Consider the following 13,716-nt stretch of genomic DNA (forward strand, 5'->3'; position numbering starts at 1 on the left):
TCGAAGTTTTTTCGTGTCCCCTTGGACTTCGAATTAAAAAGAGTCCACTGTATATATATACAGCGGCGTAGTGAGCATTACAAGATTGGGGGGATGAAATTTGAAATTCCCAAGTGTTTCGAAAATCTTAGTCTCACTTTTACAACCCTGTGGAAAACTTCACAGCAACCTTATTTTCATATTCGTCCCGTTCCATGCCCCATCTGAGATATGAATACGAACAATCCCCGGTTTCGAGTCCAATTTCACACCTCAACTCAAGATCATTATCATCACTCATGATGTAGAACTGTTAATTTGATAACTAATGGGTAGTTTAGGTAATCCCCGCCAGCCAATCCTCAGAAGAAGTGCGCAGATCTTTTTATTTCTTCTGTCCTCCAGTCTTCTCCCACTTCGATTTCAGGATTTCGCATTCTGATGAAAAGTATTAAACACCGCCAGGAAAAAATACTAATATATAACCTCCCTTTTAGGCGCCCCTCCAGCCACGCGCCCGGGGCATGTGAATTGCTTGCTTTCCCATAGTTGCGGCCCTGTGAGCTACGTAAGTAACATACAGTGGTTACGTAATGCTTTGACTTACAAATTCGTACTATAAACAAAGGAAGACTTCAATTTTTGTTTAACTTTCCGAAAGAAGCAACTACGGGATTAAAAATAAGGTAGGAAAGGCAACACATCTGTATGAAAATGAAGTGAATTACACACCAGTATATGCTTTCACCAGCCAGACGTATTGTTTGGCCCCCAAAATGTGACTTTTGGAATTATGCACTTCGTTTTACAGCGGAATTAACAAAATGACTTGACTCATCCATTGTAGCTTCCCCCCATCGAACAACTCCTCAGAAACCTACTGTGCCCCCCAGTGCCGTGCCGTGGAAAATCAGCGCCTGGGGCGAGAGTATACGACGGCGCTCCCGTACATATAAGTGAGGTCGACAGACCAACCGCGAAGCACCACCATGGTTGGCGTGAAGCGCAATAAAATTTTCCAAAATAAACCCTGCTTTTCCTTGATTTTGGGCACTTTTTATTACTTTTTCCCTTTTATTTTATATATGTGCGCATATATTTTCTTCGGGGCGAGACTACATGATGGCGCCCCCATAGAATGAGTGAGGTCGAAATACCAGCCACGAAGCGTAAGAAAATTTTACAAAATAACCCCGGGTTTTCCTTGATTTAAAGCACTTTTTGTTACTTTTTTCCTTCCATTTTATACATGTGCGCATATATTTCCCTCGGGATGAGAGTACATGATGGCGCCCCTATACATATGAGTGAGGTCGACATACCAGCCGCGAAGTGCCACCATAGTTGGCGCGAAGCGTAAGAAAATTTTCAAAAATAAACCCTGTTTTTCCTTGATTTTGAGCACTTTTTATTACTTTTTCCCTTCCATTTTATATATGTGCACATATATTTTCCTAACATGAGTAACATTATAGGACCACCTCTTAAAGCAGAAAGAGGATATAAGTACATACTAGTAATATTCCAAGTAATTTTTCCTTTCTTTTTTCTTTCGTTCTTTTCCTCCTCGCTCTCTTCCCTTACACAAGGTACTGGCTATACCATTCACAAAATACACTTTTGTTCAGTTCTTCGTACTCGAAAAGCCCTGTAAATAGAAAGTCTTACTGCAAAATAGAACTGAAATAAGCTATTGTTGTCCTTTGTATTAATATGATCACCTTTTGTTTTAAAGCGAAAGGTATATTCACACACAAAACAGACACGGTTACACAATATATTCGGTCTGGTATCAAAATCTATTTCCTTTTGACATTTTACTATTAGAAAAAAAAACCCTCTTAAATTTGTCAAATTTACATATTATGCATAGTAAAAAGTTTATACTAACCAGTGACTGCCTTGTTCTTGTTTTATTAATATCGATTCTTATTATTATCCTATTAATCTCTACAATATGCCTGTTTTCTTGTATACGCTCTTGTATCAAGTGCTTTTGTTTCCAACGTACCTGCCACCGAAGCGCCTCTTCTGTCTGTCTTTGTTTCCATTTTGCACGCCATCTCTATTCTGCTTTTGTCAGTGGTACAATTTCTCGATTTTTTTTATTGAAGATTTTTCAAAATGTTTAGGAATATCAAATGAACAAAAGGGAAGTATGATCACTTGCAACAAGTAAAGAAGCTTTAAACGAATATATCAATTTATTTCAAGATAGGAAACTACACAAAATTTATGCCAAGTCTATAAAAGAACTGATGATAATTTACAGCAACTGGGTACCTAAAAAAATGTTAAACTGAATAAGTCAATTGAACAAAACTGCATTCTTCAAATTGCCAACTATATATATATATATATATATATATATATATATATATATATATATATATATATATATATATAAATCAGAGGTGTAACTCCTGGTTGATGTTGGACATGATTATAATTCGTGTATCAAAGAAATATTATTTTGAAATTCAATATTGTCAGTTAATATTTTCTCTATTTATTTATTTCACATTTGATGAAATGAGTATTCTGAAGGTTATTCCTATAATTTACGATAACTGTATTTGTATTGTACTGTATGGGGCAGAAAGATGAACGTTACACACAAGCGATGAAAAAAGTACTGGAAGCTTTCGGAACGTAGGTGTGGGAAAAAATTAAGAGAATTAGCTGGGTCAAACGGGAAACTGAGGGGAGGAAACAGGTACTGGTGGGAGAGAGAACAATTTTAGATGTAATTGAAAAAAGAAAGAGAAACTGGTTGAGACATTGACTGAGAAGGAATTTGTATCATGAGGGACGTGATAGAGGATATGATGGCAGGAAAGAGGAAGGGGGCGAAGGAGGCTACAGTTGTTGGACGGTATCAAAATAGAAAAATCATATGTGAAGATGAAGGTTAGCTGAAGACCGTGGAGAACGGTAGTTTCTCATCTGCAGCAAGTGACCTACTCGTAATGACAGAATACCTATGATGATGATTGCATTATGCTTAGGACATCAAATTAATAATTGAGTAATGTTATATTATATGCTTTTATATATAAAGTAGTGCACTCATCTGACATATAAACTGTTATGTTAAAGGGCAATGACTTCGGCTCTTGTAGGAGAATCTGGAGCCTCCTTGTGGTCCACAGTACCTTGAGAATGAAGTAACTGGCTGCCATTTATATTGCTGTTATTATCCCAAAAATACTGATCCTTTCTACACTTACTTGTTGTGGCAGATTCACACAGATTTGTTGGTGTTTTTATAAATGATTAATGCTTAGCTTCTTTCAAACATTGTGAAATATTTTAAAATACGAAAGGTTTATGTAATACGGTGCGAAAAGTAATTACACCGAAATCATTGTCCTTTAGTAGAAATAATTCGTACGCCAGATAAGTACCTTATTTTATGTATAATAATTGCATGTTTAGTTTCAGATACGTAACGTAGTCATGGATTCAAATATTAATAAGGACGATACAGTTATTATAGTAACAGAGACAGGCTCCTACGAGGGGATAGTTCATTTTATCGATGAAGCGAGAACAAGAATAACGTTGAGGAAGGTTACTCAGCAACCATCTGGGAAAGCTCTCAATGGGCTCATTAACTTCTATAAGAATGAAATTCAAAGCGGTAAGTTATTTTTTTTTTAATTAGTATGTTTAGATAGTCTCATAATGGATTCTATTAAGATCCCAAAGGTTCTGAAGAGTATTTGTGCATTCTTGTATTTAATGAAACTTTAGGAAAAAATTGGGATTGTGTAATGTCAGATAAACGTGAGGCACATAATATGCTGAACGGCGAAATACAATGGGATATATTTCTAATGTTGGAATGACTACCCAGTACCTTGGGATAAGAATAGCCATTAATAGATCTTGCTACGCAGATCATAACTTAGGGATCATAGACTTGTTGCTAGTGTGTCCCTCACATTTTTCCAAATATTGACATCAGGGAATTTTGGGTATTAATATATATATATATATATATATATATATATATATATATATATATATATATATATATATATATATATATATATATATAAATCAGAATGTATGTGTATCGGAAACGTATTAGTGGACACTCCAATCAGAAAGAGGATCCATTTAGGTCATATGAATATGTCTTAGTTCCTAACTGTGCTACCTCCAAGTTATATAAAACCTTGTCGATAGGAAAGATCCATAAATGTGTGAGGCCCTTCAGCATAGAATATCTGGAGCACCTGACCATGGTATCCGATGATAGTGTTTTGTTTAGTGCCAATGTGATCAGTTTATTGCAGTGCTTGAGCTGGGTGCCAACAATGGGACACAAGTGGATCCCTGTTACCTTAACTAATGAACCGAAGCTTAAATGTTGATGAACAGACCTTTCAGAAGCAAGGCCACTTCCAGATTGGTGTGCTTTCATGCACAGTAGCGCGTCAAGGATCGCTATCAGTTGCGACAAAGCCGTCATTTGACGCGAGAAGAAATGTCAACACGACATTAACGACGCATTGTTAACAACTCACATGTGGCAAAACCAGAAGCTGCCTTCAATACTAAATGTTCCGTTCAAAGTACTTTATTCCACAATTCATGCTGCTCGTCATGAATCATAGCATATAGGATTTTACAATTCATGACGTGCAGCAGTGTGTATTGAACTGATCCACTGATTGGCTGTGTGCTCTACTATAGCGCCGTATATGACCTGTTTCCAAAGCATTAGTTGTGAGATGCATAATTTTTATTTCCATGAACAATGTAATAGAGAAGCTCTGCCGACATTTGTCTGAAAAAATATTCAAAGTATTTAATCCCTTTAAGAATCATTTCAAATAAAATGTGCGTTTTTTTTCTTTTCAAAATAATAGTAAAATAAAAGGCAGTATAAAATTTGTAAAGTTTATATAGTTCACTAAGTTCAATAAACACTGCTGTAAAGTGTAGTATCTTAGAACTTAAAAATATTATGGAATAAAGTTCTAGAAGTTTAGTTACGTTTTGTAAAATTGAGAAATACATCACGGTCAGTACATGATAAATGGAAGAAACATATATATATAGTAACCGAAATTAATGAGTTTCGGTTACTGTCTCCCGTTTAGACGCTTGTTTTACAACCTGAAGGTTTTGTTTTTGGTTCGGGCAGTTATTTTATAAGCGGTAGGTTCGGTTTCCCATATTGCCTCTGTTCTGAGCAACATTTCAATAACAGATAATATTTAGTCTCATATTCGGACCCTGTTGCTGTAGCAGAAAGGTTCGGTGTATGTTTGTCTCATTTAGTTCAGTGAGAAGTCCCAGAAGTTGTACGGGGACCATCTAGCATTGGCTGGTGGAGTTATACACTGTTTATACCGGTGAGAAATATTGACTTAGGATTCGAACCTATTATTGAAAATATGTGACGACGTTTTCGAAACATACCATATAATCACTTAATGCGCTTGTCAGTATAAAATATCAGTCGTGTCATTTTATACGGACAAACATATTCAAAATATAAACCCAGAAAACATTAATGCACTAACAAACAATTTAAATAATTAATATGCACACATATTAACTAAATTAAAAATAACCAAAAGGAATTTCACTTTGATTTATATATATTGAGCCTCAGTTCCTTAAGAGCTATCTTTTAAGAGGCTACTATACTTACACGGTACACGTGTCATCACAAGACTCACACACACACACTTTGGTTAAAAATATGTTATTGGGTAACATATTGATATATATTTTGATATTTTAATTTTTCAATTTCATTTTTCAATATCCGGAGTCCGGATAGGAGACGATAGCCAGCTTTCACGATAATATAACGAATTGCACTTCACATTGTAGTTCCAGTGATTTACATTGTCATTAAAAGATCGTGCTGGAAGATATTCCAAAACGTTTTCTTCTTACTTATTCAGACATTAGATTTTCGTTGACCAACGCAATTTTTGCTTGGATGAAGTTCGTTTTACGCGCCATGAAGTAATAAATTTAGATTCCAAGTAACACTACCAAACTTCGAATAAATATATAGCATTTTCAAAACATTGCACTTAGTTATATATGTAAGAACCACCGCTACGCGATATAAATTACGATTTTTGCAGATTATGTTGAACTTTCATCGTATAATGTTTTCCGAATCGCCTTGTCGCTGCTAACCCAGAAGATGGTAATGGCGCGACTCACTGCTGCTAGTTGCGCAAAATGTAGTCCTCCGCTGCCCACAAGATTTGCACACTCATGCTTGGGGGCGGAGGGAAGGTGATTAAGGTATTTAATATGCATTTTATTTTGATTAGGAACAATTGTCCCACAAAATGACCAAGTTAGAGCATATAATTTATCAAAATACACTTCAATGAACGAAGATGACACCGAACGATATTTTTATTAATAGTAAGAAAAACTCAGTGGGGACGGTCTAAAAGCGTGGTACGGAATTTTTAGCATTACATGGCGATCTCACAGCGTGGGAAAGCCGCACCCCTTAACTTGGCTTGAAACACACACAGAAAATCATAAATTGAATTTTTAAAGGCTCAGACAAACACTTTGTAGGCTACATAGCACTGGCCTCATTCCAAAGCAGTATTGGAATTAATTAAATGTGATTTTTATGATAGAGAGAGTGTCACTACTCTCTCTCTCTCTCTCTCTTTTTTTTTTTTCACATTTTAAATTTGCCTTTTATTTTGTTCTCAAAATAATGTAGTACCAAAATTTATCTGGGGAGTAATTCTTTAATTGTCCACTAAAAATATTCTTTCTTTCTTTGTAATAAACACCTTCATATATTAATACAAGTATCATGTATTTTCAAACCGTGGAACTAATTTTCAGCTGCCATGGGCTACAGCCTTCTGAGACAAATACTTGGATGCGGTTGGAAATTAAGTTAGCTTTAAGTAACATAAATGTAGGAGGCTGGATTTACAAGATTAACTGCACTTGACTAACATGATGCTAGTGTAACAAAGAAGAATAATGTAGTAGTATATTGATTGATAATATATTTGTAGTGCGAATGCTGGAAGCGGTGTCAATAACGCCAACGAAGGAGATAATTCCGAAGAAAGATCCAAGTATTATGAAACCAGTTGTTATTCCAAAGCCTATAGGTATTCCTAATATTGATGCAATGATAAGAGTGAGACGCATGCCTAAACTGCCAGCCAGCGAAGATAATCTTGGTAAGTAATAATAATAATAATAATAATAATAATAATAATAATAATAATAATAATAATAATAATAATAAGTAAATAAATAAATAAATACAATTTTAAAAAGTACCTCTGCTTTTTAAATTGTAAACTGAAGAGATTTTTTTAAAAGAAAATGTTGAAACTGTGATTAAATCAAGTAATTTGGAACTATTGGTGACAACAGATCTGCTCATTTCCAGACGGTATGTTCAGAATTCCAAGTAACTTTGTAAACAAAGCATTGGCCAGCATATACATCTTGATAGCTTTTACGGCTTGTCCATCATGTTGTTCGTCTGTGAACTTTCTATTTTATCAAAAACAGTTTGATGATCTCTCAGTTGTAGAGCGTTCATCCCCAGTGCGAAGGGTGACCCCAGGCGATGTGAGTGGTGGACAGCAGCGTATTAGTAGTTTCCTTGGAATTCTGGTTCCTCCCTCATTCACATTCCACCAGCTGGTTCCTCCCTTATTCACATTCCACCAGATCTTCCACAATCATTCATTTTCGTTAATCATCTCTTTCCTAATTAGCCTAAAGGGCAAAACTGTAGGATGTTGAAGATTTCATTTCAGTTAAAAAAAAAAAAAAAAAAAACTAAATTGTTATTCGATTTTTTACACCTTGTTCTATAGTTAGCGTGATCGGTTTCATGTAATCGGAGTTGATAATAGGTAGTTAAGAGACATACTGAAATTAAAATAGCCACATTAGGGAAGTTTTCATTGAAATATATCGAATAGTTTCTGAGTTAAATGAATGCGTATAAAACCACATTTTAAATGAGTACATACATAACATAACCTTTTTAAAAGAATACTTACAAAACAGTATCTTTTATTATTCATGATTTTCTGGAATCACTACATTTAACAATAATTTTTTCTTTCTTTTTTTTTCAGATGACAGTCTGTTGATTTCGAAAGACAAATTTCGTGAATTGTCTGCCTTGTGTGAGAATTACATAGTTATAGATGTTATGAGTGAGAAACTTAATGAACTGGTAAGTGATAACTTGGTTCCGGCGTATTTATAAGTATGTGAATTGTTTACTAGTATTATCTCTGTCTATATATTAATTCTTATTGAAGCCCATCAGAAGTTATATTGAAGTTATTTTGTATTTTAACATGTCTCAAGTCTTTAAAGGCAAGTATATTCCTTTTCAAGCTGCATGAAATTGTTCGTGGCTGATTGAAACACTTTCCCACAAGTTGAGATGTCGTGTGTTCTGTGGTAGCAGCGCCTGCCTTAAAATCAATATTAATTTTCATTAAATTATATTGATGCTTGCTTTCAAAAGTCAAGTTAAAACACATTGTTTGTGTCAGAATTTTTCAGCGAAAAAGCAAGAGGGTCTCTTGTGACATCAAAACTAGAGCATTTGTTTCCGGTGCAGTATTTTAACCGTGTTGTGATCAAGACGCAACAGATACAAAACCATGTAATGGTTCGGATTAGACTTAAATAGTAGTCTCAGCTTGCGCCAAGTGAGCTTTGTGATGGACAAACACCGTTTGTGTGGATTTTCTCGGGGTTCTTCCGTTTACTCCCCACTTTTCTCATTCCACCATTTCCTTCATTTATTATCATTACCGTCTCCTTTAGCCTAGCCGGCATAAGCGTGGGACGTAAAACAAAAAGATTTCATTTCATTTCATTTTTGAATAGTAAGTCCCACCCTTATGACAGTACTTACGATCGTAAAGCAGAATCACAATCCAACAAACAAGATATCAACTTCTATAAATTAAGAGGGTGAGTTAAAAGTTTTGCAATATTTTAGTCTGCGTCAACTTACAATGAAAGTTGAGGAGCGTCCAAAGTAAAGGCCATCGTGGTACACCTCAAAACAAAATTAGTTCCAATTTTCACCACCAGAGGTAATTGTGGCGCTGTACAACACCAAGTAAGTGCAGCCTGGAAGAAAATCAACATTAGTGATGCTAAATGATAAGAAAGGCTATAATACCCCTCCTGTGGGTCTCGTGGCATTGATTACTAATGTTATTAATATCCTGTGGTTAGTGGCGGATTTACAGGGAAGGGGCTTTTTGAACTGAAGCGTCTCTTTAAAATTCTTGGATATCTTACAAATACGAAGTTAAAGGTTAGTCTTTCCTGTGGTCCCTAAAATGCAAGTTCCCTTCAAAATTCCAGGAAAAGATTAGTGTGAATTCTCGCCTCCAGAGGCCGGGTTCGATTCCCGGTGGGAGCTCATGTGGTTCGGATTCCACGTTAATCAGTAGGTCCACGTCTCATATAGCCTCGCTGCTGAACGGGACGTAAAACTCCAAATCAATCAATCGCCTCCAGAGGCTATATTGTTTCTATTCAGTGTTAAGTACGGTGAGTGTGGTATGGAAGACAAATGATATTGATATTCAATGAAAGAAAGGCTGTAATTATGCCCCAGTGCGACGCGTGGTAATGATTTGTACTCCTATTAATAACCCCGTGGTGTAGCGATGATGATTGTGTGGAGGTCCCTGAGCAAGGAAAATGCATGGTCACTAGTACGGTATGAGATGATGATGACGTTCTAAGAACGAGTCCTACAGCATAACGTGGAATCCGACTCACGTGTTTTCACCGGTAATCGAACCCGGGACCCCTTGAACAGAACACAAAGAGTGTGGGAAGAAAAAAGAAGCAAATATCGGATCATCAATTCACTTCTGGCACATAGTGGCCCTGAAACCCGTATCACAAACACATGCAGGCGGGAGCAAGCGCCTGGAGAGGTAATTACAGTCTTTCTTATCATTTAGCATCACTAGTGGCGTTCTTCTTCCACGCTGCACTTGCATGACGTTGTACAGCGCCACAATTACCTCTGGTAGCGGAAATTGGAACTAATTTTGTTTTTTACATCAATCGCTTCTGCATGTTCCCAAATATGCTCCTACCAAGTTTGGTTGCATTCTGTCGAGTGGCTACGTATCCAGAGTTCTCTGAACAGCGATACTTATTTTATGATAACCTGGTACTTTGAAGTTCGCACTCTAGTGGGCTGTTTCTCGATCAGATATACCCCTGGCGGCAGAAGCGTGATCTGCTGATCAGTGGTGGCGCCTGTGTTATAGTCGTCTATTTCTAAAAAGCAAAGAGATGTATTATAGGGGGAAGAGGAAAGAAAGACAAAACTTAAGTGAAATCTTTTGGAAATAATGTACATGTATGGGGAGAACTGTATGAACCGTAGCAACATCTCCAGGTGGTGCAAATTCTTTGCAAAGGGTTTCTATGAACCTTGTAGATTTGCCACTTGCCAGGCGTCCAGTAATAGCATTAAGCGAACAGTAAGTAATGGCTGTTCAAGAGGCAATACATAATGACCAGCGAATCCATTTCGAACATTGTCGACCACTTTCAATATTTCGTACGGAACATTGTATTATGTGGTGTATCATATACTAAAATTTCTCGATGGAGGCCAGAGAACCTCGGACATCCATAAGGGACAGGGAATGATGCAATGGTGAAGAATCTGGCACGGTACGTTGCAAGACATGCTTTTCTGGAAGATATCGTTAGAGGTGACTAGTCCTGGACATACCACTAACGCCTGACACAAGGGGAGCATTCATGGAATAGAAACTTACCGATTCCCTACCAAAGAAGAAGTATAAGGTGACTAAATCTGTAAAGAAAGTGCTAGTGGTTGTATCCTGGGATATGGAAGGGTTCTACCGGTTGATTTTCTAACACGCAGACCACTGTGAATGCTGCATCGTATAAAAGGAAATTGGCAAAGGTGCATTGTGTGGAGGTCCCTGAGCAAGGAAAATGCATGGTCACTAGTACGAGGAAGCTTCATAACGAGGAACTACATAGTTTATACGGTTTACCCAACATTGTTAGGGTCGTCAAGTCTAGGATGCTTAGGTGGGCAGGTCATGTAGCTAGAATGGAAGAAAGTAGAAACGCTTTCAAAGTCTTGACTGGTAGACCCATAGGAAAACGACCATTAGGAAGACCTAGGCGCAGATGGGAGGATAATATTAAGATGGATCTCGCAGAGATAGGAATACAAAGTAGAAACTGGATCCAATTGGCTAAGGATAGAAGTCAGTGGAGAGCTTTTGTGAACGCGGCACTGAACCTCCGGGTTCCATAGGCCATAGAGTTAGTTAGTTAGTTAGTTAGTTAGCATTGTGTGTACCTCCGACAAGCACCCTAATATTAGTGCTAGAAATGTCAAACTCATTCATGACAAGGCAGGCCGCCGTGTTACTCTCGTAAGAAACCCGAGAAATTTGTGTGTGACGTGCTGAAGCACTCCCGTACAGTCCTTATCTGGCACTTCAGACTATAATGCTTTTGGCCCGATGAAGAAATTCTTGGCCAGCCAATGTTTCAATTCCGACAATCAAGTCCAATCAGTTGTGTGTAGATGGCAATACACCAAGAAGATAGACTTCTTTGAGCAGCGTATTTTGAAGCTTGCGCCACGATGGAGAAATGTGTTGAGAGACATGGCTGATGAGTTAAAAAGTAGCTTTATTATGAACCTTCATCTTGTGTATATATTTTCGATGTGTTACCGATTACTCTTGTATATAAAATGTATTTTGAAGCTTGCGCCACGATGGAGAAATGTGTTGAGAGACATGGCTGATGAGTTAAAAAGTAGCTTTATTATGAACCTTCATCTTGTGTATATATTTTCGATGTGTTACCGATTACTCTTGTATATAAAATGTTGTGTTACTTATTGATTTTCACTGATACCTTTCATAGGCCAGCCCCCTTTCCATATTTGATAGTTGATGTTTCCAGTGGAAAATATCTATAATTAAATATAATATATTTGGAAAGGTAGATACTTTTGCTGGCAACTATGCTGTTATAATTAGTATTAAGTGTGTGAGTGGTAGAGAAATTTGAAAATATATATATATATGTAAATTGCTATTGTAAATAAACGAGTAAATAATTTATTTGTTGAATACAAATAGTTAGTTTAAATTTTTTCACAAATGATGATAGTGGTATCTGATAAATACGTATCTTAGGTTGCAGAGGCCAAGAGTGAATCTGTAATAGGAGTTGCTTTGGAAGGAGTGATCGTTGGTCGCACTGGAAGATTATGTTGGGTGAATATTGCCACTTCCAAGCACGTGCTGATGTTTGATGTCCTTGAGCTTGGGGAGGAAATATTTGATAAAGGACTGCGAGACATCTTCCAGGATGAGAAGATAGTGAAAGTGTTTCATGATTGCAGATTAGTATCTGACTGCTTATATCATAAGTTTAAAGTTACCCTTCGTAACGTATTCGACACTCAGGTAAGTTCGAGAGAATATAAAAATTAATTGAAATGCAGGTTCTTTGCCTGGTAGCAGATAAAATTACAGCGGAGTCTCGTTAATTCGAACTTGGATAATTCGAAATATTGGATAATTCGAACAGAAGTCCATTCCCCTTGAAAACTGTATTGAAAACAACAGTAAAAATTCGTGGATAAATCGAACTTCTGAACCTATGTTTTGGATAATTCGAAGTAAATACAGTTGAAAATTTTTAATGTTGGACAGATGTAAACAGAGAAAGACAGCTTTAACGTGTTTTCAGTTATCCAGATGCAGCCATAGGGAAGAGTAATACAGAAAATCTATGTAATGATACAGATGAAAGTGGGGAAGAAGTAAAGATAGAGAATGTGTGGCAGTCTGATTTTGTTTCAGAATTGGTTGAAAATTTAAGATGAATTATTGATAAAGTCAACCAAATGTTATTAGTATCGCATTTCACGCAATACATGAAATTCAAGATTTATTGAACGTACAAAAACAATCAAATTCAAGCAAATGACGTTTACGACTTCTTAAAAGTGAGAACAGAATATTCAAATTGTTACTGGTGTTTAATTGTTTGGGCTATTCAATGTATGTTGTAGTGTTGTACATAAATATATTTTTCATTGTACACGTAGCTTGAATTATGTGAAGTCAATGTCGTTTGTTAGTTTGCGGTATTCGATCACGCAAATAATAAGCTGCTTTAAAGGTAAAGTCTACACCATATGAATATGTTTTTGATGCACGGTACTTTGGTTTCTTTGTTGTTATATATATGAAAATGAATGTTGTTGGATAATTCGAATTTTGGATAATTCGAAGTTTTTTCGTGTCCCCTTGGACTTCGAATTAAAAAGAGTCCACTGTAATGGAAATCATTTTAGACATATACAAACTCTGGCTTCTGGCTCCAGAAATTCATTTATGTAGGTTTGACTTTACTGGAGAACCGGTCACTTGCACTGCTTCCACTATATTGAATTAGCCTTTCATTTTCCCATCTCCAGGGTAGTTGTTCCAAAATGCATTGAATCGATGATTGCAGAAAGGACCTAAGTCATGTTTTTTTTTTTTCCTTTCTTTCTTCAGAAAAAAAGCCTTAATTTAATAGGAATATTATTATAAAATTTTTCATATAGTAATAAACTCTGGTAAAGGCAGTAAATAGGATCACGTCTTACCTCTATGCGATATGGGATACAGATAGTCACTG

General features: G+C 36.4%; 1 protein-coding gene across 3 annotated transcripts in view; it reads left to right on the forward strand.

Annotated features, from left to right (window-relative positions):
- Positions 1-13,716, forward strand: part of LOC145681092 (piRNA biogenesis protein EXD1-like) — a 49,669-nt gene that overhangs the window by 7,760 nt on the left and 28,193 nt on the right. For 2 of the 3 annotated variants that reach the window (XM_081752474.1, XM_081752476.1), the window contains exons 2-5: positions 3,418-3,622; positions 7,014-7,184; positions 8,103-8,203; positions 12,219-12,491. In XM_081752474.1, the coding sequence (XP_081608600.1) occupies positions 3,439-3,622; positions 7,014-7,184; positions 8,103-8,203; positions 12,219-12,491 (729 nt within the window). In that variant the 5' untranslated portion in view covers positions 3,418-3,438. The remainder of the gene's footprint in view (positions 1-3,417; positions 3,623-7,013; positions 7,185-8,102; positions 8,204-12,218; positions 12,492-13,716) is intronic. The other variant, XM_081752475.1, reaches the window with a different exon arrangement.

Source organism: Thermobia domestica, chromosome 3, assembly GCF_964235325.1.
Source record: "Thermobia domestica chromosome 3, izTheDome1.hap1.1, whole genome shotgun sequence".
NCBI lineage: Eukaryota > Metazoa > Arthropoda > Insecta > Zygentoma > Lepismatidae > Thermobia > Thermobia domestica.